At 46.8% G+C, this 27,409-nt stretch overlaps 2 protein-coding genes across 8 annotated transcripts in view; one reads left to right on the top strand and one right to left on the bottom strand.

Annotated features, from left to right (window-relative positions):
* CHPT1 (choline phosphotransferase 1) overlaps positions 1 to 11,602 on the top strand; it is a 448,829-nt gene extending 437,227 nt beyond the window's left edge. For both annotated transcript variants that reach the window (XM_078675086.1, XM_078675079.1), the window contains one exon: positions 11,347 to 11,602. In XM_078675086.1, the coding sequence (XP_078531212.1) occupies positions 11,347 to 11,391 (45 nt within the window). In that variant the 3' untranslated portion in view covers positions 11,392 to 11,602. The remainder of the gene's footprint in view (positions 1 to 11,346) is intronic.
* The window catches only part of SYCP3 (synaptonemal complex protein 3), a 1,302,221-nt gene continuing 1,285,975 nt past the window's right edge, over positions 11,164 to 27,409 (bottom strand). For all 6 annotated transcript variants that reach the window (XM_078675094.1, XM_078675093.1, XM_078675124.1 and 3 more), the window contains 2 exons: positions 11,610 to 11,714; positions 11,164 to 11,426 (listed from right to left, as the gene is read on the bottom strand). In XM_078675094.1, coding sequence (XP_078531220.1) covers positions 11,373 to 11,426; positions 11,610 to 11,714 — 159 coding nt within the window. In that variant the 3' untranslated portion in view covers positions 11,164 to 11,372. The remainder of the gene's footprint in view (positions 11,427 to 11,609; positions 11,715 to 27,409) is intronic.

The following is a 27,409-nucleotide window of genomic DNA, read 5'->3' as shown; positions in this document are numbered from 1 at the left end:
GTGCCAAGCTACCAAGGGGGTGAGCAGGGGTTATTAAGGAGTGTAATCCCCTTATCCTGACTTAGAAGTAAGGGTCCCTATTTGGACAAAGGTGAATACCATTGCCAACTAGAGACCTCCAGATTAAACATTGGTGGTCACCGGTGAGGATTTGGACCTGCATTTGTGTTTTATATACAGTAATTGGTGTACACTACTAGTGAGTGCAGACCAAACAGGAACCCATACTTTTTTGGTAGAATTTATTTTCCTTGGACTGTTATTTTTTCCTGAAAACTCTCAATTCTTACTACCATGAGTAGACCAGCATCTGTTGTATCTATGGATCTTGAATTTGAGGAAGAGAGGTTGGAAACCTACACTTTCAAACAGCTCAAGCATCTCTGCAAGAAATTAAAAGTTGCTACACCAGGCATTTCTAAAAAGGATGACCACCAAAAGGTGCTGTTGACCTGGGTAGAAGCAAGAAATGCCCCTGATCTTGTGGTGGAGCCAGTTGGGAATGCAGATGGGAAACTGGATAGGCCAGTGTTTCCTGCCAGGGGAGGGGTACCGTCCCCACCTAGCAGCAGTATCTCTTCCAAAGACCTGTCCCCCAGAGAGTTGGAAGACAGGGAGAGAAATAGGGCACACAAGCTGGAGATGGCTAAGCTTAAGATGGAGAGTCAGAGGGGAGTAGAGAATAACAGATTGTCCTTGGAGAGAGAGAGAGAATGAGAATGGAACATGAGAGGATGTTGAGGGAGTTAGAGATCAAGGCGAAGGGCTTAGAGATCAATCCCTCTGGTGGCAGCGCATCATCTGTGCTTTCAAAAAGGCAGAGTATATATCCCCAAGGATGTCATCAAAGATTTACATAAGCATGAAGATATTGGGCAGTGGTTTGCAGCCTATGAAATAGCAATGTTGGCCCACCGGGTCCCTGAGAAGGATTGGGGAGCGGGGTTGTGGGGCCGCTTTGTGAGTGAGGGGAGGGATACTTTGTTATACCTACCCAGTGAGAATAGGATGTCTAATGCCCACTTGAAGGAAGCACTGAGGACAAGATATGGTTCGAACCCAGAACTCTATAGACAGAGATTCAGAAATATTTTCAAGTGCTCTATGATTTGATTGCCAGGGAGCACTTGTCTGCTAATTGTTTTCCAGAGCTACACCAGTACCTTATTGATAGCAAGTTGACTAACCCTAGGAAGCTTGCTGAGGAGGCGGACAGCTGGGTCAGTACCAGGGTCCACAAGGGTATTGTGGGAGACTCCGCCATAGGTGGGCAGGGTCCCCAACAGAAGAGTGGGGGGGGGGACAAGGGTAAACAGAGGGAGTTCCAGAAAGGGCACCAAAGTAATTCCCAAGGGAACCAAGGTAAGGGTTCCCAGCCTCCCCCTGAGAAGAAGTCAGGACCACGACAGGTAAACCTGTTCATAGGGGGCCTGTTACCTGGTTTCAGTGTAAGCAGGTGGAACACTGTTGGTATGATCCCCAGTGTCCCCAATAGGGTCAGTATGTGCCATCTCGTGCACCCCCGTCAGATCACCAGTGTAGCCCTGGGTGGGGAGGAGATGGGTGCACAATGTGGGTTGTGTCCCGCAGAAATGTCCCTTGTCTCATTATGAGACTTTGAGATGGTCCCTAAGACTCAGCTGCCTGATAACACTAAGAAGTACAGGCAGTGGGTGACCATTAATGCCCATAGAGTGGAGGCTCTGAGAGACACCGGAGCAAGTGTGACAGCTGTCAAGTGTCACTTGGTGTCTGAAGAGCAGGTGGTCCCTAATGCATTCTTCCCAGTTGTTGCTGCTGACAACACAGAGAGCCATTGCAAAGTGGCTCAAGTTCCCTTTGAGTGGGGGGGAGGGTCTCTGGTACTCTTCAAGTAGCTGTGAGGCCAGCCATTCCTGTTGATTGTCTGTTAGGTAATGATTTAGAAAGCTCCCCTTGGGTTAAGGTGGAGAAGAAAGCTCATTTAGAGATGTTGGGTCTGCCTGAGTGGGCGTGTGTGACCACTTGGTCTATGGCAGCCAAGGGTGTTCAAGAGATTCTGGAGCCTGAAAGTATGGCCCAGGAACCTGGCTTAAAGAGAAGAGGTAGGGGGCGCGGGAAACCATCTCCCATTGTTCCCGTGGTCCAGGAGGAGGCAGACATTGAGGGAGATTCCCTGGAACCTCCAAGGGAGCAAGTTTCTGAGCTGGGCAACCTACCTGAGCTGACCAATTGGCATCAAGAAGGGGGTCCCTCAAGGGAGGAATTTTGTGAAGTGCAGAAGAAGTGCCCTTCTCTTGTGAGTTTGAGGCAACAGGCCACAAACCAGGCAGCAGGTGATCAGTCTGGATCACATTGGATCTACTGGGAGAACAGTCTCCTATATAGCGAGCCTAAGGTTGCTGAGCCTGGGTCAGCCCGTGTGCTGATGATACCCCAGCGCTTCAGAGCCTTCCTACTGGGTTTGGCTTATGACGTTCCTTTAGCTGGTCATCTGGAGCAGAACAAGACCTTTGCAAGGCTTGTCTCTCACTGTTATTGGCCCCAGATGCGTAAGAGTTCAGATACTCATTGTAAAACTTGTTCAACTTGACAGGCATGTGGGAAAAGTGGAAGGAAGCACAAGGCTCCTCTCTAACCTTTCCCTGTAGTCAGTATCCCCTTTCAATAGGTGGGCATTGACATTGTGGGACCACTGGACCCCAAGACAGCCATGCGCAACAGGTTTATCCTGGTCTTGGTGGACCATGCTACCCGGTACCCGAAAGCCATTCCGCTCAGGACAGTGACGGCCCCCGTGGTGGGACGTGCACTGATGGGGATTTTCTCCCGTGTGGGGTTCCCCAGAGAGGTGGTGTCTGACCGAGGAACAAACTTAATTTCCAATTATATGAAGTCTCTGTGGACGGAGTGTGGTGTTACCTACAAGTTCACCACTCCTTACCACCCACAAGGTAATGGGCTGGTTGAGAGATTCAACCGGACCCTCAAAGGCATGATCATTGGTCTTTAGGAACCAATGAGGCGTAATTGAGATGTCCTCCTGCTATGCCTTCTGTTTGCTTACCGCAATGTGCCACAAAAGTCCCTAGGGTTCAGCCCCTTTGAACTGTTGTATGTACACCCGGTAAGAGGACCTTTGAGTCTGGTCAAGGAAAGCTGGGAGCAATCTCCCAGGGAACCTCCCCAGGATGTATACAGTTACATGCTGGCCTTCAGGAACCAGACTCGGCGATTCAGAGATCTCGCTCAGGCGAATCTGGAAGCCGGCCAGGAAGAGATGAAGCGGTGGTATGATCAGAACACCACTCTGATTGAGCTTCAGCCTGGACAGAAAGTTTGGGTCATGGCCCCTGCAGAGCCTTGTGCACTCCAGGACAGGTGGACCGGTCCATTTGAGGTGGTGGAGCGCGAGTGATGTCACCTACCTGGTGAACTTGCAGTCTCCCAGGAACCCTTTGAGGGTCCTGCATGTTAACAGCCTGAAGCCCCACTTAGAAAGGTCCGATGTGGGCATGCTCCTAGCAACAGATGATGGAAAGTAGGAGGAGACAGAGCCTCTTCCTGACCTCCTGTCTGCAACAGAGCAAGATGGGTCAGTGGTTGGTGTCAGCCTCTCTGCCACACCTACCCCTGATCAGCAGCAAGATTGTCGCCAACTGTTGGGGCAATTCTCTGATCTATTTTCCTTAGTTCCTGGTGTCACAGATTTGTGCGTCCATGATGTTGACACTGGGGACAGTCCTCCTGTGAAGCACAAGACTTAGAGTGACTGACAAGGTCAAGGCTTACATCAAGGAGAAAGTCTCCAAGATGTTTGCTTTAGGGGTGATTGAGTCCTCAAGCAGTCCTTGAGCCAGCCCAGTGGTTTTGTTCCCAAAGGCTTCAGCGCCTGGTGTCACACCTGAACTCCGGTTCTGTGTGGACTACCGAGAGCTCAATTCAGTCATGAGGACTGACGCGCACCCCATCCCCAGAGCTGATGAGCTCATTGATCGGCTAGGGGCTGCACGGTACCTCAGCACATTTGATTTGACGTCTGGGTACTGGCAGATCACCTTGACTGATGGGGCCAAAGAGAGGTCCGCGTTCTCCACACCAGATGGGCACTACCAATTCCGGGTTATGCCTTTTGGGATGAAGAATGCCTCTGCCACCTTTCAGAGGTTGGTCAACCAGGTGTTGGCTGGACTGGAGGATTTCAGTGCCGCTTACCTGGATGACATTGCAGTGTTCAGCGCCAGTTGAGAAGAACATCTGCACCACCTCTGGGAGGTGTTGATGGCACTGCGCAAGGCAGGCCTCACGATCAAGGCGAGTAAGTGCCAGATCGGGCAGGTTTCCGTGGTGTACTTGGGTCACCAGGTAGGTAGCGGCCAGGTGGCGCCCCTACAACCCAAGATTGATACCATCCTGGCACGGGAACCCCCAAAGACTCAGACACAGGTGAGGGTCATTTTAGGACTCACGGGGTACTACAGGAGGTTTGTCAAGGGGTATGGCAACATTGTTGCACCCTTTACTGAGCTGACTTCCAGCAAGCAGCCCAAGAAAGTGAAATGGACTGACACCTGTCAGAAGGCTTTTGACGCCCTAAAGACTGCCATGTGCACAGCACCTGTGCTTCAGGTGCCCAACTTCTCAAAATAATTAATTGTTCAGACAGACGCTTCAGAGCATGGTGTGGGAGCTGTTCTATCACAGAATAATGAAGAGGACCTAGACCAACCTGTAGCCGTCATCAGTAGGAGGTTACTTCCACAGGAACAGAGGTGGAGTGCAATTGAGCGTGAGGCATTTGCTGTGGTCTGGGCACTGAAGAAGTTGAGACCATACTTGTTTGGGACTCACTTCCTGGTTCAGACCGACCACAACAGACCCCTCGGATGGCTGATGCAGATGAGGGGTGAGAACCCAAAGTTGTTGAGGTGGTCCATTTCCCTCCAGGGTATGGACTTTACGGTGGAACACCGCCCTGGTACAGAACACGCCAACGCTGATGATCTGTCCAGATTTGTCCGCCTCAGTGAAGAGAACTCCGAAGGGGAAGGGTAGTTCTCCGCACATTTCAGCTGGTGGGGACACGTGTTTGACCTGGCATCATTGGCGTGAGTCTCCCTTCCATTTTTTCTGATTGCCTCCTCTGTTTTTGATATGTTTTCGCTGGTTATATGTTTTGGGCACTGGGCCACTGCTATTCAGTGCCACAGTGCAAGAGCTCCCTATGGTAAATTGATGTACTGATTGGTGATTTCATGATTGAGTTATTTGATTTACTTGTCAGACCATAGTACAGTGCACCATGTGTGCCCAGGGCTTGTAAATCAAATGCGGGTGGTGGGCTTGCAGCACTGGTTGTGCCACCCACAGAAGCAGCTTGTAAAGTGTGTCTCAGGCCTGCCATTGCAAGACCTGTGTGCAGTCTGTGATTGCCATGTCGACTTGGCAAGTGCACCCACTTGCCAGTCCCTAAACCATCCCTTTGCTTCATATCAGACACCCCCATGGTAGGCCCAAGGGCAGGGTGCATTGTAAGTATAACGTAGGACATGCCCTGGTGTGTGTAGCATATCCTAATAGTGAATCACAGCTATTTTTGTTTTTCACTTTTGCAAGGCTACCTGTTCTCCATAGGCAAGAATGGGCAGTTAGATTATTACATTCTTATAATCCTAACTGACTCAGGGAACGTGGTAGAAATTCAAATGTAGTATGCCTGGACTCAGAATGATAAAATACATATTTTAGTAAAGTTGGTTTTAACATTCTGTGTTTGAAAATACCACTTTTAGAAAGTAGGTATTTTCTTGCCTAACTGTCCAGGTCTGCCTCTGCTAGGTTGTGTATTCCTTGTCTGGAGTTTTGAGTGGCAGGGCTGGGGAATTCCAGGAGACAGGCTGGGGCAGCCCAGTGGTGAATAGAGAGATCTGCATGTAGATGGGAGGGAGGAGTTGTACCTGGGACCTGAATAGGGCTGGGCATTCCCTCTACAATACTGGCTCCACCTCCTGTGGTGTGTCTGATGTCTCTGCCCTGCACTGTGAAAGGAGAGAAGGAATCATGTCAACAAAGTGCTCCAGAGCTGTGCCTTCCCTCTCCTGTGCTAATTCCACTTCCTGTGGGGCGGCTGATGTCTCTGCCCTGCACTGTGAAAGGAAGGAAGGAGTCATGTAAACAAAGTGCTCAGGAACTGGTTTGGACTAGGCAGAGGCCTCTCTGCCTCCAGAGAACAAAGGATTTTGGGGTATAAATATTGGGACCCAGTCCCAAGAACTTTAGATCACTTCTGGAAATAAGGAACTTTCTGCCAAGGAGAACCAAGGAAGCTGCAGGAGTTGGACTGCCCCTCTGCCAGTGTGCTGTTTGCTGGGTTGGCCTGCAGTGGTTTCTTTATTGCCAAGGGAAAGGGGAAGGAACTTTTTAAGGACTTTCATCACCTACAGAATATTCTCCAAGGGCTTGAACTGTGCTTGCCTCCTGCTGACGTCTAAGGGACAAAAGACTTCACTACCAGCTCCCACTGTGAATTTCCTTGCTGGGAATTCTACCTACAGACATATGTGTGTCGCTGGGAGCTGGAAGTGCGACGCATCGAGAGGAAGCATGTCGCCGCCGCAGCTGAGATCGTCACATCACCGGAGAAGCGTGCCTTCGCCGCACCTCCCTGGAAGTGTGTCTTCGTCAAAGCCACCTGCTGTTGCATCACCGGAGAAGCGTGATGCCATCGAGAGAGTCGCCATTGCATCACCAGAGAAGAGTGTTTCAGGGCATGTCGCGGCTCCAAAGTACAGAGTTGCACCTACGCATCGTCATTGCATCATCACGTCAATGGCGCCATCTTCTCGCATCGCAGGCGGATCATTGTATCGCATCAAGGCCCCATCTTGCGCATCGCAACGGGCCCGCAGGCCGAGAATTTATGCATCAACCCCGCTACCGGTAAGGATCACAACACATCCCCTACTCTGCGCAAGCATTGAGGCACGGCGCATCATTTCCCCCAGATCACATAACCGACGCATCTCCCCTTTAGCGAGCCTTTTGTTCACTTTACGTTACGCATCCAGGTACTTTGTTGAGAACTGTGTCGCATTTATCATCAACTTGAACTAAGCAACTTTTAACATCTTTAAGTCATCTTTAATTATAGTATTGTGGATTTTTGTCGTTTGCGGTCTTGTGTTAAGTCTATATAAAGAATACTTATTTTTTATAAAAGCTGTGTTGTGTCCATCTGTAGTGTTTTCACTGTATTACTGTGTATATTCACAAATGCTTAATACACTGCCTCTGAGATAAGCCTGTCTGCTCGTGCCAAGCTACCAAGGGGGTGAGCAGGGGTTATTTAAGAGTGTAATCCCCTGATCCTGACTTAGAAGTAAGAGTCCCTATTTGGACAAAGGTGAATATCGTTGCCAACTAGAGACCCCCAGATCTAACAATAATTTATTTATTTGATTGTTAATGGCTGTGTGATATTTTGTGGGGTTAGACTGTATATTGTATTTTTTTTTAATTCATTTAATATATTTATATTTGTTAAAATTTTAAAGGAAAATAATTTTATGTAAATTATTTTAGGATAATAGGAATTATGTTTAATATTTGTGTGTGTGATAACTTTCAATGCACTGAACATGAATAGAATGCCACACTTTATTTGTCAGAAAGACTGTAAAAGTAGAAGTTAAAATGTTGGAAAATCCTGGGAGTGCTCAAAATAAAAAAGGTTTGGCATGTTATAGCTTTTGGGTATGATCAGGACATTTGCATGTTTGGTTCTTAGGACCCTGAGGGGCTAGTGAGCCTTTTATATTTAGATGTTTCCAGGAATCTCATAAATGCCTATTGGAAGCGTTTAACACAGAACATAGTTTGAAACAGAATTATGTTCTGTAGAGTGAGTGGGAGAATAAGTTTATTGCCAACTACTTTACAACAAATACAGAAAATAAAAGCATTCAATCAACATAAACTCAAAAATAAAAGTCAGATTGTAATTTCATACAAAACTAGCTCCAGAGCTCGGGACTCCTGATTCGGAATTGGAACGTCAGTTAGTCTTCTGGGCTACAGTAACTAAGGGCCTGATTACGATGGTGGCCTAAAATGTAATTATGATGCGACCGGCACCACGGCGGTCGCATCTGCTATATTTAACATTGCGGTGGGTGCTGCTAACTGCAGCACCCGCCGCAATGCTACAAATGCACCTGCACTACGTGGCAGGTACCGTGCGGTGCTTACCACATGGTGCAGGGAAACGTAAGGGGCAATAGGTGCCCCCCAGTGCTCTAGCCCAGGAATTAATGGGGGCCTGCTACGGGCCTCCAAATCTGTTTCCGCCTGCCATTTCGTGGCTGGTTGACTGCTGCGAAACGACCAGCGGAAAAGGGATATCATAACCCTGATGGTGGTGTCTGATAGGCACCGCCGCCATGCTGTGCAATGCAGCTGCTCCAACAGGCGGTTGGAAAGTGACCGCCTGTTGGAACCGTGGCGGTTGGTCTTTCCGACGCCATAGTAATCTGGCGGGCGGAAAATCGCAGTTTGATGGCGGAGGGCCCGGAACCGACAGGCTGTCAGTGGTGTGCCTTCCGCCATCATAATTAGGCCATATCTACCTGCTAAATAAACATGTTTACATATACTTTAGCACAACATTGTTTAGCATAATCTATAAATTTGTACCTGAAAGCCAGGCATCCTTGGGTTTCACTGCCTAGGGCAAAAATTGTGACTTCCCAAAATTAGAGTAGCTATTTCCTTAAAATGTTGTCTCAATCATTCACCAAGAGCTGACAGCAACTTAAGTATTATATCTACCATCCCTGGCATGGTATTCCCCCAAACTGTTTGCCTTCATCCCCTTACTTTGCTGAAGTTATTTTTGTTCGCATTAGGACTCTGTGAACTTCACTCCTGCTAAAGTGTGTGTGCTCTCTCCTACAAACATGGTCAAATTGGCCTACACCTAATTGGCACATTTTATTTACCTGTAAATCCTAAGTAAATGGTACTACCTGTAGCCAGGTCCTGTACATTTAATGCTACTAGTGGGCAGCACTCCTTATTGTGCCACTCACTAAAGTGGCACTGTAAAACATGCCTCGGTCCTGCCACTGCAGCCTGTAGTGCAGTTTTAAACTGCCCTTTCATACAGGTAAAACAAACCATTTGCCAGGCCTAAACCTTCCTTTTTAATACTAATAAGTCACCCCTAAGGTAGACAATAAAGGCTTATTGGGAAGGGTGCATGGTGTTTACAAAGTAGGACATGTGTGTTTAGGAGTTTTTCACTGTTAGGACATGTAAAACCAACGTCGTTTTTCACTGTTGCAAGGTTTATATCTCCGATAGGCTAACACTAGTTTAAATACGTTTTTATATTTAATAAGTGCTAACTTAGGATTGGGAGCAGGTAGAGATATTCTGTTTTCTCTCAACTGAATCATAATTTAAAATCAATTTAATGGTGACATTGGATTCAATGTTTCAATTATAAAAATGCTACTTTTAGAAAGTCAGCATGTTCTTGTTCCGACCAAGTGTGTTTTTCTGCCAGTGTCTCATTGGTCAATTGCTCTGCTGCTAGGGTTTGTGTATTGCTTCCAGACATTGGGACAATGGAGGTCTAGGTGTGAAGGGAGAGGGTCTTCCTGGCAGGTTGGCTGGGAAGGAGATGACCCTGCCTTGATTCATTTCAAATGGCTGTGATTGCAGCACACACAGCAGTTTGGAGACAGGTAAGGAACTGAACAGAACCAGATTGGAGGGTAGGTCAAAGTATTTGCGCACTCTAAGGCGGGCACAAATATAAAAATAGGACCCTCAGAACCATTCATCAGAACACACCTGGACCTGTGGAAGATTCAGAGGAAGAATTGCCCTGCTGCCAAAGATTGCCATGCTACTGAAAAAAAAGTCCATGCTGTGTAAAGAAGGAAGATTGGACCTGCTTGCCTTGAACCCACGGCTACTCTGAGTGACATCAAGTGTCAGTTGGCTGACCTCCCGTTGAGCTACAGAGACAAAACAAGCTTCAAGAGGCCTCCCTGCAACTTCCCAGTTGACCAGCACCAACTCTGCCTGCCTGAGACCTGCTTTTGGCCACAGCTGGAGTGAATCCTGACCCCCAAGAGGTAGCCTCCACGTCCTGGACCCTTTGTTGGCATCAGTTAAAACTCCTCCTGATGAAGGAGAAAATCCTGAAGTTTTGGACTCTTTGTAACCGCAAATGGGCCAGTTCGTGCCAAGACTCTGCCACCCATGACGACAGCCAATGCTAAGTTCCAGCAGGACCTGCTGGTTACGGCAACAACAGCTTCCCGCAACAACCAGCAACACCAGACCTGGACTGCGCACCAACAGCAACCGTCTGTGACTATCCACAAAGGTGAAGCTCCAGCGCTGAACGGATTTTGGCGCTGCAACAATGACGGTTCACGATACTCAACTTACTCTTCACACTGAAAGTCTCTGCCTAGTAGCCTCCTTTAACACGAACGGCACTCCACTGCGGTCGCCTTTACATGTGAATTTCCCCCAGAATAGCACACCCAGATGACCGCAAGTGGTACTTTCTGTTTCTTGGTGCTATTTTCTAAAAAAACTTCCATATCAATATCTCCGGTTCTACTGATTGGGTTTCCTTCATTATGTTGTCATTTTATATAATAAAAAGTACTTCATTTTTGTAAATTGGTTTGGGATTTTTCTTGTTTTGTGTTTTCACTTTATTATGGTTTGCGTACTGCATAAACCCTTTACACAATGCCTCTGAGTTAAGCCTGGATGTTTTTGTGCCACTACCAAGCTACCAGAGGATTAAGGACATGCTAATTTACTTTTGTGGTTGACTCTGACAAGGAGCAAACACAAACATCCACCCGCGTGTATTTACCTTTTTACACAAAAACATGGTTCGATTCTTTTATCTGCCACAGCCTAATAGCTTCTAAATTCTTACAAATTCAACAATATAATCGTATTTGCAAAAACTTGTGCCTGACTAAGCCAAAGGCGTTTTAAATATGAATGTAGAATCCCAACATGGCTTGCAATAGTTAATAATGCGTTTTATGATGTAAGGCTATAGACTGTTTGTTCTATAAAAATGTTGCACTGGGGCGTGAATTAACAGAAGAAGTGAAATGGGGAAGATAACTTGAGTTAATTAACAGTGCTTGCATTACATGTCGATTTTATTAATCAATATAGTTTATTGTCCGGGGGATACACATTACAGAAATATACAAACAATTTACATTTTTTAACCGATTTATAAAACCAAAGCAACATTAACAGTACTTGAACTCCATGTCTAACCTCCCTGTCTCATCATCTTAATTGTTTCATTTTACTTAGGTGGAAGTTATTTCTTCAGTGAAGCATCAAAATAACATTGACTGAAGGGACTTGCGAACACTTGCCATCTCTTGCTGCTGCTGTTTGAAAAAAAGAAAAACTTGTGAACAAATGTAACCTATTTTTATACAAACGCTAAATATATTTTATAAAACTTTGCTTATGTGGATAAATAAAAGGGTATTGCCTAAATATTTAAAGTTCATGTTTACTGTTACAATTTACAAATAATAAAATATATTTTCTTTGAACTTGATGCTTACTGTGTCCATCATAATTTTCTTTTGAAGCATAGCCATTTCCTTCCTAAGCTCGTTCTGTGCTCCTGTTAGCAGGCTTTCGTGACTCTTTTCCAGATCATCCATGCTCTGATTAGAGAAACCAAATGAAATGATTGTATTTACTAGCAGCCATCCTTTAATGAGCTTCTTAAAATGCCGCAGAAAAGACATTACATATTTAAACACACCTACTTGTTAAACGTTTCTAAATGTTATTACATGAGCTTCATTTATTTTCTATTCTCTCGCTGGTTGGTATTAAATAAAGTACAATTTCTCCACAGGTTTGCCCACTGTAAATTGGTTGCCTTGTCTATTACATTACAAATAGGGCCCATGTTTAAAAATGTATGCTTGGATTTCATTACAGTATGATAATTAGAGTGGTTGAATATATCATTCAGTTTTGCCATCTTAGAGTATTTCCCCAATAAAAATAATAATAAAAAGCCTGGTCGTGAAACATAAACTGCTCATTTAGATTCATTGGCACACTCTCTTGATATTTCAGAGTGCCATGTACAAAGCCTGCCTCCAATTCATAAATTAGGCTCAGTATTACTATTCACAGTTGTCAGCAGATCAATATATCAGTCTTTAGCTTACCATTTTTCTTAGTCACAAAAATGTGGGTATTGATTTGCATTAACTAGTAGGTAAATCTTTGTGGAGGGGGCGTGGCTTGCAGCCAAGAGAGATGGCCGCAGCCTAAACGTGCTCCTGCCCTTCCGCGGGATTTTCATGACCTGCAGCCATCTAAACCCGAGTGCGGAGCTTCTGAGGCCGGGGGCTTGACACCTGCCACAAAATCCCCCCCCACCCCGTGTGGCGTGTGGCCTACTTGACCCCCTGAGGCGAGATCTGCCAGCTGTGGACGGCCGAGTTCGGGAACGCCGTGGAGGCAAGATGGCGGCCCCGGCCCGCGATCGATACCTGACGCTGCCCAGAACTGTGCCTGCGTCCCCCCTGGGCAGGAGATGAGCCCAGCAGGGTGTGGCGGTGGAGGACCCGTGGCGGTGGCTCCGGGACACCCCTGGCTGTGCGGTGGGGGCACGTGCATGGCGCTGGGGGCTGCCTGACAATCGAGGCCCCGGCTTTGTGGCCTGTGAGGAGGGGAGAGCGGAGCGTGAACAGAGGGAGTGGCTGTGGACTGGCGGAGACATGGACTGCACAGCGGTGTCGGAGTGAGCTGCGGAAGTGGGGTGCTGCCGACGGCCCAGTGTTGATTGTACACCGGGAGCTGGGGCACTTGGAGGTGGGGGCACGGCGGCGCTTCAGTGTCGGGCTGTTGGGCTGCTCCGCCGGTGCCCTGCGGGAGCTTGGTGGTGGGTCCTCGGTGGCTGACTGCGGAAGGGGAAGACCGGACTCCCCGGAGAGCGGCTGTGCTGGCTTGCTGCCTAGTGCCTGGGGAGCGACAGGAGCCACTTAGGGAGGCAGTGGCCTTCCATGTTGCTGTTAGGAGGGCCGGGGTGGAGGCCCACCGGTGAGGAGCGAGGTGAAGGCGGCTACCCAGGGCAGTGAGAGGAGAGCCTGGCGGTCTCACGTGGACATTGGTAGATGCATGGGCTGTTGTAGCTGGACATTGCTGAGGCTGGCTGGTGGGGTCTGCTCTGCCTGGTTGTTCTGCTGGAAGCTGTTGGGGTGCCCGGGAGCGCGGACCCCAGACCTGTGCTGTGGCCTTCGGCGACTCATCCCTGGTGACCTAGGAAGGTACAGTGAATGGTGGATCTCCATGGATGGATTTATTGGAAGTGCTGTGTGCTGTTTTGAGCATTGCCTGGGCTCTGCAACAAGACGGAATGTGGTGCGTTCTTGGATAAGGAGGTGGCTGGCCTCTGGTTTTTGACGGCTACTCGTCACGTGTGGAGGGCTATTGGATCGGACCCCGGAGCGTGGTGCTCCGTGCTATCATAAATCTACTTGACATAATTTCCTCGTCTGGCTGCGGCCGAGCTGGCTGGGTGCCTCCTACACTTGTCTGTGGGGGAGGGGGGGGGGGGTTTGACTTCTGTGACTATGGCGACAGAAGGGAAAGGCTCTAGGACCAACGCCCAGAAACAGCTGGCGAAATTTGCTTGTGCCAAAGCGGGAGTAAAAGGTGACTCGCCGCGATCGGACAAGGAGGGACCAGTGGTGGCCCACGCACGGGGACCGGAGCCGACTTTACATGATGTTATGGCGGCGATAGGTGGAGTACGTACCTCGGTTGACTCAGTCACCCTTGAGGTCTCGTTACTAAGAGCGGATTTCAGGAAAATGGATGAGAAGGTTAAGGAATTGAAAATTGTGACAAGTGCCTTACAGGCGGACACATCGGAGCTCCAGAGTCAGATGCTAGATATGCAGAAAAAGCAGGCGATGATGTCGCAACAGCTGGATGACTATGAAGGGCGGGCCCGCCGCAACAATATCCGAATTTTAGGGGTTCCGGAACGGACGGTGGGGCCAGCCGCGGACTTGTATGTGGAAGAATTAATCACGAAGCACCTGAAGCCCAAAACGTTGTCCAGCTACTTTTCTATTGAAATAGCTCATAGGGTGCCGGGTGGTCGACCGCAGCCAGGTGCGTCCCCGAGGCCCTTGATTGCCAGAGTGTTTAACTACCGTGACAGGGACATAATTATGCAAAATTCACGGTCCGGCCCGCCTTTGAAGGTGGATAACTACGAGGTGGTGTTCTTTCCGGATTTCATGGCCAAGGTCCAGGTGAAGAGGAGAAGTTTTCAAGCCGGGCCGACGACGGCTGAAATGCCAGAAACCGGTCCCCGGAAGCTTGTTTCCTTCCCAGTATAAGAATTGGCTTGGTAGTTTTGGTTTGCCCTGTTCCCATCATGCACTGGGACAGGAACAGACTAATTTGCATGTAGCCAGGTTCTGAGCTAGGATGGTGCAGTGAGCTAAAAACAGTGATGGATCAAGCCCTGATCTTTGGACTGGGTAAGAGTGGTCTGCTTAATTCAGACACTCTGTTCATCACCACCCCCTTTTCTGAATCGAGGAGAAGTTTTCAAGCGGTAAAAAAGGAGCTGAGGGAGCGAGAGGTGAAGTATGCAATGTTCTTCCCAGCGCGACTGCGGGTGGAATCGGATGGCAAGTCATAGTTCTTTGACTCACCGGAGGCGGTGTGGGACTGGATGGAGGGTTGGAACACGGTGGGAAATCTCAGAAGGGACCATCCTGACAGAACTGGCCTACAAAGGGGAGCCCGGTTAGAGGCGGCAAGTACTGACACTGCAGCGGAAACAAGTAGACTGGAGGAGCAGGATTGAAAAGCTTCAGTTTGGTCTGTGGAGCTTTGATCTGGCGATATACGCAAGTAGGGGATCTTGGAGGGGGGAATCTGGCTTCTTGAAACGAGACTGTTTTTGCACTCGGGGTAAATGATGTGTATTATTTGCTGACTTTATTGATGTGATATGATGTTGCTTAGTTTTTGTAAGACAAGGTGAATCTTGATGACTGTATAATGTGTCTGCGGGAGGGGGGACCGGTTCCCTCTACATATCTAGCATTTCAGAGGGGGTGAGAGGCACTCTGCCATGTTTGGGGGTGGCTAGTTCTAAATCCACAGGCAGGGAGGAGGTGCAAGGGGGGGCAAGGAGTGGTGGGGGGTGTTTGGTGGTCAGTTGCTGTTTCCAAAACATTGATATGCTCTTAAACTGTGGACAAGATTGCTCTTTTACTGTGGGTTATGGAGAATGCTTTCATAGTGATTGTAATGCGTTACATTGTTTATTTTTCATGTTTCGAATTTTACGTGACAGACTCAAAAGTGATGCTGGTGCCTTTCTTTGCAAGTAACGAATGGTATTGTTGGCTGTGTTTCCGACCTGTGATACTATGATGTTCGCCGTGTTGGGGGATGGGGGCTGAGCATGATTCAGTGCTCTCTGTCCTTACCTGGAATGTTAATGGCTTGGGCGATAAAATAAAAAGAGGCATCGTCTAGCAACATTTGAAGAGACAATCCTCGGACTTGGTCCTCTGGCAGGAAACCCACTTGGTTGGCAATAAAAGTAAGGCCCTGAATAGATGGGGGTACAGGCTCCTGGTGCATGCTGACTATACCACCGGATCTCAGGGTACAGGTATTCTGGTTCGAAGGAACACTCCATTGATAGTTAACAATACCTGGGTGGATTCTGCTGGGCGGTTTGCAGTGGCTGAGGCTCAGTGGGAGGGGAGAGCCTTGAACATAGTTTCTGTTTATTTGCCGCCAGCATTGGACAAGGATACCTTAGTAGAGTTGGGCCGGGTGCTGACTGATCTCCCAGATGGTATTTTAATAATGGGTGGGGATTACAACATGACGATGAATGATACAACTGGCAGGTACCCGCAACGGCAGGGGGCGAGGCCGAATGAGCTTATGGCAGAGTTTACCACGGAATGTGGGGCGGAAGTTACAGGGCGTTACTACAGACTTTACCTATTTTTCTAATGTGCATGGGAGCCTCTCTCGAATTGATTCTTTTTTGACATACGCGGCCTCAGTAGGTAACTTCAGGCGGCCCAGGACATATCCCCGAGGTTTATCGGATCGCTCCCCAGTGGGAATAGACTTTACTCATGGAGATAAGCAGCAGAGTCGCACTATTGTTATTAACCCATGGTTGCCTAAAATTCCGGATATCAGGGAAGAACTCGGGGTGCAGACTGGATACTTTCTGGAGGAAAACGTGGGGTCGGTGGAGTCGGCACAGATGATATGGGAGGCTTATAAAGTGGTCCTAAAAGGGTATGCCCGGTCGTTAAAAGTAAAATATGTTGCAAAGCGGCGTGAGATTCTGGCGCAGCTGGAGGAAGCCCTTCGAGAACTTGAGGCGGCGCATGCACTCCACCCTTCGGAGGAGGCGCTACATTGCCTGACGCTCAAAAAGGAGGAATACAAACTTAAGGCTCGGGATAACATGTTGGCTAAACAGGCGGCTACCCACCACAGGCTGTATGAGCTTGGAGATAGGGCTGGGAAGACTCTTGCGTGGCTGGAAAGGAAGGAGCAAGGCGCGAGATGGGTGCCCCGATTGACGATGCCAAGTGGTGAGGTTCTTTACCGCCCAGGCAAAATAGCGGACACATTTGCTGATTATTTTGAAACAGTGTACTCACCCTCGACGTCATATACCACGGAGGATTTGCGTCAACTGCTGGCAGAAAGCGAAGTACTGACTCTTTCAGACATAGATAGGGAGCTACTTGACGCGGATCTATCCGATGAGGAGATTCGGAAGGCCATTGGCCAAATTAAATCTGGGAAGTCGATGGGGCCTAATGGTACCCCATTGGAGTTTCTCAAGGTAGTGGCTTCCCAAATGGTCCCGCACCTGCGAGAAATGTATCAGGAAAGCTGGAAGAAAGGGACTCTACCGCCGGATCAGCGGCTGGCAAGTATTGTGGTAATTCACAAGGCTGGCAAACCGTTGAACGATCGTCGTTTGTACAGGCCGATCTCCTTGATCAATGTAGAGGTGAAGGTATTGGCGAAGGTACTCGCCACGAGGCTGGGAACAGTGATATCCTCCCTTGTGCACCCAGACCAATCCGGCTTTATGCCAGGGAGAAATACGGCTCTTAATATTCGCCGGCTCCATAATGTGTTGGCGCGTCATCGATATCTAGAGGAGGATGCAGTCATACTGTCCATTGACGCCTCTATGGCGTTTGACTCGATAGAATGGCCCTACATGTTCGAAGTTCTGGCAAGAGCACGGTTGGGCCCTAAATTTATACGGTGGGTATGGCTAATCTATACAGACATCTTAGGGCAGGTCAGAGTGAACAACTATACATCCAGACAGTTCCCCTTATGGAGAGGTACCACACAGGGCTGCCCGCTGTCGCCGCTGCTGTTCTCGCTCATGCTGGAGCCCTTGGCAGCCTGGATACGGCGTGACGTAATGACGAGGGGTCTGCGGTGGTCCCACGAGTGCGAAGACAGAAAATCCCTGTATGCAGACGATATATTGTTATACATTGCATACCCATACAGGTCCATCCATATGGTCCTCAATATTTTTTCAAATTTTGAGAAGTATTCCGGGTATGCTATTAATTGGGGCAAGTCGGTGTTATATGTGCTCCATGGACAGATTCCTCGTCTCCCGAGAGATTGTGCTTTGATGATCTCGGAAGATGGATTTAGATATCTAGGAATCTTCGTCACGCCGGATCCGGCTCTCTTTTTTAGTCGTAATTTGGCGCCCTTGTTGGCAAAGCTGCGGGCTGACGTCAAGTATTGGAGGTCTCTGCCGTTGTCACTGGTGGGTCGCGCTGCTCTTTTTAAGATGCTGGCCCCTCCATGATTTTTGTATATTCTCCAGAATTGCCCTCATAGGGTTCCGGATACTTACGTTGCTGCAGTTGAGGGAAAGGTGCATACACTACTCTGGGATGGGAAGGCCCCGAGGATTGCGCTTCAGAAATTGATGAAGGGATGGTATGATGGGGGCATTTCGTTACCTGATATATGGCTGTATTATTGGGCCTCGCAATTGGTGACTGTGAATAGGTGGCGATATGCACCACCGGATGACCCGGCGTGTGCTCTGGATAGGTATCAGATGGATCGATCCGGTTATCTTGGGGCGCTTTACTCTCATACTAGGAGGCAACATTTTATAGGTCCCACTCAACACACGGTGCAGATCTGGAAGTTAGCTAATTCCTGTTTAGGCTGGGCAAGCGTGCTTACTAAAGCGACACCGGTATGGTATTCGCAGAAACTCGGTATGCTTTGCTTTCTACAGGTGGGATATTATTGGTATTTCAACAGTTCGCGACCTGATCAAAAAGGGTAAGATTCTCCGGTTTGAGGAGCTGCAGAAGGCCTACCGGTTGGCGCCGAGTGAGGACTTTCGATATCTGTAAATCCGCCAATGTTTGCTGACGGCGTTCCCCAGCTGTGAGGATGTACCGGAATTGTCCCCTCTAGAAGATCGTCTGCTGGATGGGCAGTTGCACTCCAAGGCGATCTCCCTCATTTATAAGAAACTCAGTAATAATATGCCTGATTCCTTCGGGAAGCTTAAGGAGCGGTGGGAGAGAGCCCTTGGGTCGATTGATGAGGAGGATTGGAGGCAGGTGCTAATGTCATCTCGAGAGGCTGCCATCACACTCAGATTCCGACTTATTCAACTTCGTATTTTGCATCGCTCATACTTGACCGGGGTCACTCTTGCGAAAATCAGGTCCCGGCCAGACGATCTGTGTCTGAAGGGCTGCCGACAGTCGGCCACTTTTTATCATATGGTATGGGAATGCCCGCTGGTGCGGAGTCGATGGGACAGAATAACGACACATATGCACTCCGCACTGGGGAAATCACTTAATCTGATGCCACGATTGGGCCTGCTCAATATATGGGAGGCTACTGACCATACCGAGATGGAGCAGCAGTTTGTGACGTTAGGCTTCACATTATTTAAGAGGGAAATTGCGAGGGGTTAGGGCGGAGCGACGCCTCCTGTAGTGGCGGTCTGGCAGAGAGAGTTTGATAGATGCATGATAGCTGAGAAAGAAGTGTTTGTTGCTAGGGGGTGCCCGAAGAAGTGGGACAGGAAATGGTCCAATGGAATCTATAGAGGGGGGAGATTTGTGTATCACCTGTGGTAGAATTGGAATTACAAAGGGATGGGGAAAACAGTGTTTAAGGTATATGTTTATTTGGCCTTGGTCCTCAATACGGTGCTAAATGTAACTTGCAATGTGTATTGTATGAGAAACAGTGATGTTGTCTGTCATGTATTTTTTCCAATAAAAATATATTTTTTTAACTAATTTGGATGCATAGATTGAGCAAGCTAATAGCACATTCTGAAGAAATCCCAAGCAATCCATCTACGATTAAGGTGTCCACTCTTCTTGTGTTAGTTAATTAGTTGGCCATTACCTTTATTTTGTTATTTATTTTATATCTTGTTCCAGTTACTTCAGACTGAAATTTACGCGCATTATGTAATCTCTTATAGATCCTCCTATCTTCTTACAGACTCCGGGGAAAACTAGAAATGTATTGGGAGGACTAGAGAGTAGCGTTTGCGACCTGTTTAGAAACCACATAAAGTGATGTGTTTGTTTTAAAAAGAAAATTGGCTATGTTGAAAAATAGTTTAGGTACAGAAGGGAGGAAGGTGCTAAATAAATGTACCTCTTCCAATTAGAACAGAAGACAATTGCATGCAACTGGAGGAGGATAATGCCTATGATAAGGCATACAACACAGTATAGGAGAATTATCAAACAAATGGAATATTATTGTAGAAAGACACAAATTGTTTTCAAGGGCTCAATTGCAAGGGGAAAACATAGAACAGTATGCTGGTTGCTTATATATATATATATATTGGCTGCCACCTGTAGATTTAAGGGTCAACAAGATGAAATAGTCAGGAATCAACTTATAAATACAACAGTCAATTTAAAAATCCAAGAAAAATTGTTACATTTGGATAATGACCGAACATTGGGCAAAGAAACTGCAATGGAAAATTGAGAGCACTACTTTTATAAAAGTTTTAAAAACAAAACCACCAGAAGTAAAATAAGAAGTAGATATGCGTGTGTAGGTGATGTGAGTGTTAGCAAAAAGAAGTAAAATAATCTCCTAATGTTGAAAATAATCCAGAAATGAAATATCAGTATTTCAGGTGTGGCAGTACTTAACGCATTTTCAAACATAAACAGCTGCAGCAGTTCCTACACAATACCAAGTATATCATGACTTGGAGGTTGCTTTGACATACCAAGAACACCGAAAGTGGTTTGGTGATTAACTACCACATACACATCAGAATGTCAGACGGGGTCTCCTAATTAATGATGGGGCCATCGTACCTGTATTGGCCTGGTATAAAACTTTTCCTGAGCCAGTAGCCTTGAATAGGGGACTCGGACAATGTGTACCATAGACAATAGCAGGGAGAGCAGTTCCAGCAGGGTCTGTTTCACAGTCTCATGTCGCCATACAAGCAATCAATCCACAGACTGTAAGTTATGAGCAAAGTGCCTTTAAAGAGTACCGAAATTGCCTTCAGAATTACTCGCAAGACCAACCTGTTGGACGCAGGTTATACTTACAATACCTCACGGATAGCATAGAATTCTGACTATGTGTCTACATGTTGAGATGGTGGCACCAGTGGAAGTAAATTTGTGTGCATCTATATTACTATGCATGGCACTCCCTCGTTAGCGGTGCCACCAGATGTATTAAAACCAGGACAAACTGAACATGGAGTTGCACCACATCTAGATGTAGGAATTAAATTCATGGGAAGTTGTGAAACACTTTCCTCAATCATTCTGAGTAACATGTGCGGAGATATGCCAGAGACCTGCAGCAGTTCCTGTTCAAGCACATAAATTAAAGCTTCTGGAAATGATTTCTGAAACATATGCATCTGGGGGTTCTGACATTAAAAGGGAGGAAGGGAGTGGATGAACCGAGTACCACAGAAAGGACAAGTATCTCAAGCAGAAAGGTGAATCAGGATGTGAAGCTGAAGTTGTGTAAAGTAGGAATAGAAAGGTCCAGACTCACTTTAAAAAGAAGAAAGTGGCCAGACTAATTTACTAATTTACAAAACATACCCTGCAAACTATGGATCCTTCTGCAAAATGGGACTTGGACGATAGCGCTTCTGGACAGTGCAGCAGAAGTCGTAATAGGCCAGACTCTCCAAGAGTTTCTGGTGGTGAATCTGACTGATGAATTTATACACGTTGAGACTAAGGATGGACATGTAAACCCTCCAGAAAGGATTTATAATGTAGAAAAACAGATTAGCAGGATATTCCACGCACAATTCAAGCTATATTCTATAATAGCAATAATATAACCTTTACTAACAAGTCTAACATTCTACTGTTCACGACCTGCGCATACTCCCCTTACTATTACCGATCGCTCGTTTGAGGTAATTTTCTTCCATCATATTGGGTCAATCAATCTAGTAAACTGATATAAGTATGTAACTGTTGATTCATGAACAAGATTCCTGTAGGTCGGGCCTCAAAGAAATGCTGATGCAGATAAGAGTTGCAGTGCTGTGTAGCAATGGGCGCAGTTCACACCTTTCATTGAGTTAGTGCTTCTGTGTACACTGCAAAGGTGTTCAGGGATGCTATGTCTACTCTGAGACTATGTGTGCATTACTCACACAAGTTTTGTGCAGAAAGCAATGACTTAATAGAGCATACCAATTATACACTTTAGCATGTCTGGACCTCTAGGGAGTTCAGAGAGGATTAAATAATTTGCCTAGGTGGCGCCACACCATATGAGATGCTTGTCAGAGTACCTATGTATGTGCCTGATCTTAATAGGCCCCGGAAAGGTGGCGGAAGAGAAAACATTTGACCCAGACAATAGTTTACATGTCTTACAGAGTGTCCAAGAGGTCCGAGACAAGCTATTCAATTTAAAGCATTCTGACTTCACCACTGGTGAAGATAAGGTTTCTAAAGCTGCTGACAGAGGGATCCCCAGAGCGTGTAAGCTGGTTCAAGAAAAGATTTCCAATAAACAAGCTTTTGGGCCATCTTACAGACCACCCGTTCCAGTTCATGGTGTAGAAGGCACATGGACTGTAATTCTGCCTTCACTGCCTGGGGCAAAGAAAAAGAAAAATGTGTCCTTCGATCATGTTAAAAAGCATCATGTGGCCGATTCTATTCAGCAGACCCCCCTTGACACCAAAGTGACACTAGAGTAAAAACTTGCAGCCTCTCTAATGTTCTGTAAAGAACAACCTCTAGAAGAGAACAATCGCACTGGAATCCAAGTCCTGGTCCAGGAACAGTGAATCCTGCTGTGTCCCTAGCTTTACACCAAGTGCCAGCTTCCACATAGGAACCTGTTGTTGCGATTTCAAAACCAACAGTTTTAACTACAACTATGGCTAACTATGAACCACGGAGTTAACATCAACTGAAATTATTCCTTTGCAAGAAATAACACTTTATGAAAATAACTTTGACTTTGAGGTGAATAAAGTACATATGCACTTCACAGTTGTTCAATGTCACCTCTGGCTCTTTGTTTGCTACTGGTTCTGTGACGGGTATCTCATACCATTGTGGTCCTGTTTCTGGACAGTCTGGAGTGTTTTCCTCTTAATGTGGAACATCATGCTGATTACGGTGTTGGTGCTATTAAATGGACATTACATTTTTATTAAAACTGGCGTTTCCTCTGGTTCAAGAACGACAACTGCATTCTTCTTCTGACAGAGCACATCAGGGTCATCATGCTGTGAACAGCACTGCATATCCTGTGCTGGACGCTGTGGTTTGGGAAAAGACTCCTTATCTGATAATCAGAACTACGGAACTGTTACAGCTCCCCTATGTTTTAAAAATTCCTCTTGATATGGGCATGGCTAACTAAATAGCTGAGCGGAAATGAGTTGAGTGGACACCGGCTGGCCTGACAAAATTACTTTCATAATCCTGCTCCTGACCTCATCATCCAGCAACACTACTGCAGAGGGGACTTCCCCCAATTCTGTGGGGGCCAGCTGCCATCTTTAGCAGAGAGAATAAGGATGAAAACTGCTCCCTTGCAAGAAGCGGCCTGGTGACGCTAACTCTGTGCCAATCAAGATGGCAGCCCATGGCAGAGGTTAATGACACGAAGAAGCCAGGGGAAAGATCTCCTGTAGGTGAGTGCTTTAAGAGTGGAAGGCCGCGCAGTTGATGGACGCTAAGCGGTGGCAGGGCTCAATAACGCTTCCGTTGAGGGCAGCGCTAGGTGAGTGTTGAACCTCAGAGAGAGGAGTGACCTCAAACAGAGAGGCAAAGGCCTGGGTCGGATTTGCTTGGTATGAGCTATGGGGAGGAGACCAGGTGGTTTAACAAGGCCAAATATAAGCACACTCGCAGAGGAAGGAGAAAAACAGGAAGTCAGAATGGGAGAGATATGGAGGAGCTTAGCTTTGTGGTGTAGTATGAGCAGGGGGAGGGGTAGGACAACAAGACATTAAATACAACAACCAGACCCCGTTTAGGATATTTATGGCATTGGTAAGTGAACTCACCCCCCCTCCCAAAATCTGAAACATCATTGGGCCCAACAAGAAAAGCAGTACTGACTGTGGAGACAGTGAGTACATGCAAATGTTCCCAGGGGCACTGGAACTGCTGAAGCATTCGGTCAACTTCCTTTTCAAAGAGAGAAGCATCAAGAGGGAAAACTGGAGGCCTTACTAAACCTAACAGGAAATTTCAAAGAGGCTTTGAAGTCTTGCCACAGTAGGGCCCCTGTAATTGGACGGGCCAGACTGCAGATGTTCTTAGGTGCGGCAGGAGACAGAGCTGAATTAACACCTGCCCATAGTCAGAGCCATACGGGAAACTGGCAGTTGCGATACTCTCCCACAACTGTGAGTAAGCATACAGTGATAAACCCTAAAGACAAATGGACAATGCCCAAATAATGAAAACATAATAGAAACCGCTCAGCCTTGTAGCACGACAGGAATGACTCGAACAGAGGTCCCCAAGAGGGAATAGGGAGAGGGAGAAGTGTGGCTTAGGGGTTAGAGGCAGCAGACCCGGAAGCTGAGATCGGTCCTAGACCAGGGTTCAATTCCCCGCCTTGGCGGGGTTTTGGGCTAAAAATTCCACGGACTCGATAATTCTCGCCCCGGTGCCTCCTCGACTCACGGGTTCACACTCTGCGACTCTGGGCAATAGCTTGCTTAATCTCCACAACGGCCCCTCGCGGCGGGATGCCTGACTTTCACCTTGTGGATACCCTGCTATCTCACAGGGGAATACCAGGAAGGGTTCCCTAAGCAAGCGCCGGGAAACCCACTGCGGGTAGCTGTGCGCTATATAAGCTCAACTACATTTACATAATGGCAGTATCAGAGGGAGATGCGAGGGATTGGACATCAGGAGATGGACCATTAAAGGAACTTGCAAGAAACGGATGACGAGAGAGCCACTAACTAGATCAACTGTACACAATGGTACCCCTGGCGATCAACCTTTTAGACATACTAGGGGCAATATGATATGATGTAAAGAGGAAAACAAAGGGGCCAACGGATGAGGGTGAAATGGGCAGATTGTCAGGCCCAGCTCAGTCAGGCTCCCCACAAACATGTAAAGCATGATAGGCCAGGCTTGACAGAGACATATAATTGTAAGTTGCTCCCTGCACACAAAGTCTCACAAAGAGACAGACTAGGAACGAAGTCACAGTTTATTAGTTACACAGGTTAGGATGAGGGAAAGAGTGTAGGGAGGGGAGGAGAGGTCGACAGACATTTACGCAGTTGAATGCTGAACCGGGTTTTGGCTTATGGGGGAGTTTAAGAAAAAGCGGGGAGGGGTAGAGGAAGTAAAAACAGTGGAGTTGCAGTAAAGGGCAGCAACTGGATAGAGGTAAGAACCACCTAGTACATTATCAAGAAACACCATAGTTTACAATCGCACAGATAGATCAGTGTAAAGATCTCAAGATCTTAGCCTAGAATGTAAATGGCTTAGGAAATAAAGATGGATGTGGTTGCTCAATTCTTGAAAGTAGGGCCCCAGATATATTATTGCAGGAAATGCGTCTAAAGGGAACTGACTGTAGATTCCTGTCAAAGGGCAACTATAAGAACCTTGCACATGCAGGAATCACAAAAGGTTCCATAGGAACTGCAATACTGCAAAAAAAACTTTGCCTTTCCAAATTAGTAGGAGATGGGTGGACCCCCCCTGATGCTATGTATGAATATAGGGACAGTGGGGGGGGGGGTTGCAATAATCAACGTATATGCACCTCCCAGACTCCAACAGGAAGTGTTGGGTGAGATTGGCACTATACTCCTGGAAGCTGACTCCTTGCTCCATATACTTGGGGTTATTTTAATGATATCTAACAACAAAGGAGTGTCTATTCTTGTGACTAATCTAGAATTGTAGCCAACAAAGAAGGACAAAAATAGAGGGGGAAAGGGTGTGCAACATGAAAAAACCAAGGTTTTTATATATAAAACCCTCACTCACCCGTCTATTGGGTGACATGCTTCATCATCGGGTTTTCACCAGGCGGGCCGAATGCCTACCCGGTGTGCTACAACACCTGCGATTGCAGTGGAGCTGGTTTTGTTTCAAAGGGAACAGTGCAGTAAGTGATGGTGGTGAAAGTTAAAAGAGTGCTGACTTTAACCAAAACCAAACTTTAATAAAGGTTAGAGTGGGCACACATTAAAAATGATTATGGACAGGCTTGACTATAAATTTGAGCCAAAATGTCCCATAAGTGTATCAAAGGGTCGACATGTTTCTGCTCATTGCAGCCAGTTCGGCCGAGCTTTCTTCAGGACCAAGATATACAAGTGGTGGAAACACTGGGCGGTGTACGCACGCTAAGGCGCACCCTAACCTCAGTGTCAGGAAAAGAGTAGAATATTAGACTCATGGTTTTTGTACCGGACCACCCAGGAATTTCTAGGTGTCCAAACCTGTAGGGATATAAAAAAGAAAAGAAAAGAAGGCATACAAGCAAACATATTTTAGAAAATGATGCATGCAATCCTTTACATACCGAGATTATTATAAATTTTAATCTTCACCCAGGCTAAAGTGCACTCCGCATTTATACCCCTCTAGAGTGTCCAAACATTTGTCATCGGGCTATTCACCGTTTATTTTGTCCAAATGTTTAAACCTTGTGAAAAAGTGTATGTTTCACTGAAATGAGGATAAAGGCTATGGCCCATTCTGCCCTTTAGCTCAATTCCTGTGTGCCCGATGTAGGCTGAATGGCGTCTTATGACTTAGTAAGACTGACCACAAATTTGTAATTATCACAACTAATAAGAAAAATGTGCAGTTTCTAAAAACGGCTCGTAGTTAACGAGTCGTATGTTTTGAATTAAAAAAACACCCAAAATAAAAGATCTAATGGCGCAGCATATAAGGATAAAATATTTACGTGAAAGCAAATTGTGCCTCATTTCATGGGACCGGCGGCGGGGGTTACTTCACATCGGAGAGTACTGTCAAATATAAGAAGGAAAAGTCGTCACTATAAAATGCCATACCGCTCTATGTTGTAAAGAGCTGGTGCGCCACACTGGATCCAACCGACTTTCACCTACCTCACTCCAGATGGCTCCCCGCGTGTGACCTGTTAAGGATCTGTGAACATCGCAGCAATGTAAGGTGTAATAAAAACACCACCAAACTCACTGCACATTTCATCCAAGCAAAGCATACCCCAAACGATATTAAATGGACAGTAGCCGAACAAGTACATGCTAGTGCCAGAGTGCAGGAGTCACTATTCGAAAAAGAACAGCGATGGGTTTATCGCCTCTCAACCCATCTACGAGGATTGAATAATAACATCCCATGGGGATCTGTGATGCATCGCTGACTGTCTAGCCAGTAGGGTATTGCTACCACTAGGCTTAGTACCTTTAACTGAATGCCCAGTTTATGAATGTCCACTCATGGGTTTATCCTGGTCGATCTAACCAGTCCGGAGCCAGGATCTGAATTACAGCGGAAATTGAACCAGATTATAAATACCTTATATATAGCCTTTGCATATTTCTGCGATGGCACTGTATTGGTGTAAGGTATAATCATTAGAGGGTTTTCGCATTGTAGCGCAATAAAGTTTGTTCACAGTATTCTAATATATTACCACTGGCCTTTTAAAATCCTCTATCAACAGTCACCATAGTTGACGTGGATATCACGTGACACTGCAGATACGTGGGATCCGCCCACGTAATCACGCGACTTTACGTGAATAATTGAACTGGGGTATAGTAGTG

The sequence above is a fragment of the Lissotriton helveticus genome, chromosome 1_1 (assembly GCF_964261635.1).
Source record: "Lissotriton helveticus chromosome 1_1, aLisHel1.1, whole genome shotgun sequence".
Classification (NCBI taxonomy): Eukaryota; Metazoa; Chordata; class Amphibia; order Caudata; family Salamandridae; genus Lissotriton; species Lissotriton helveticus.
This window is presented reverse-complemented; position numbering and strand designations above follow the sequence as displayed.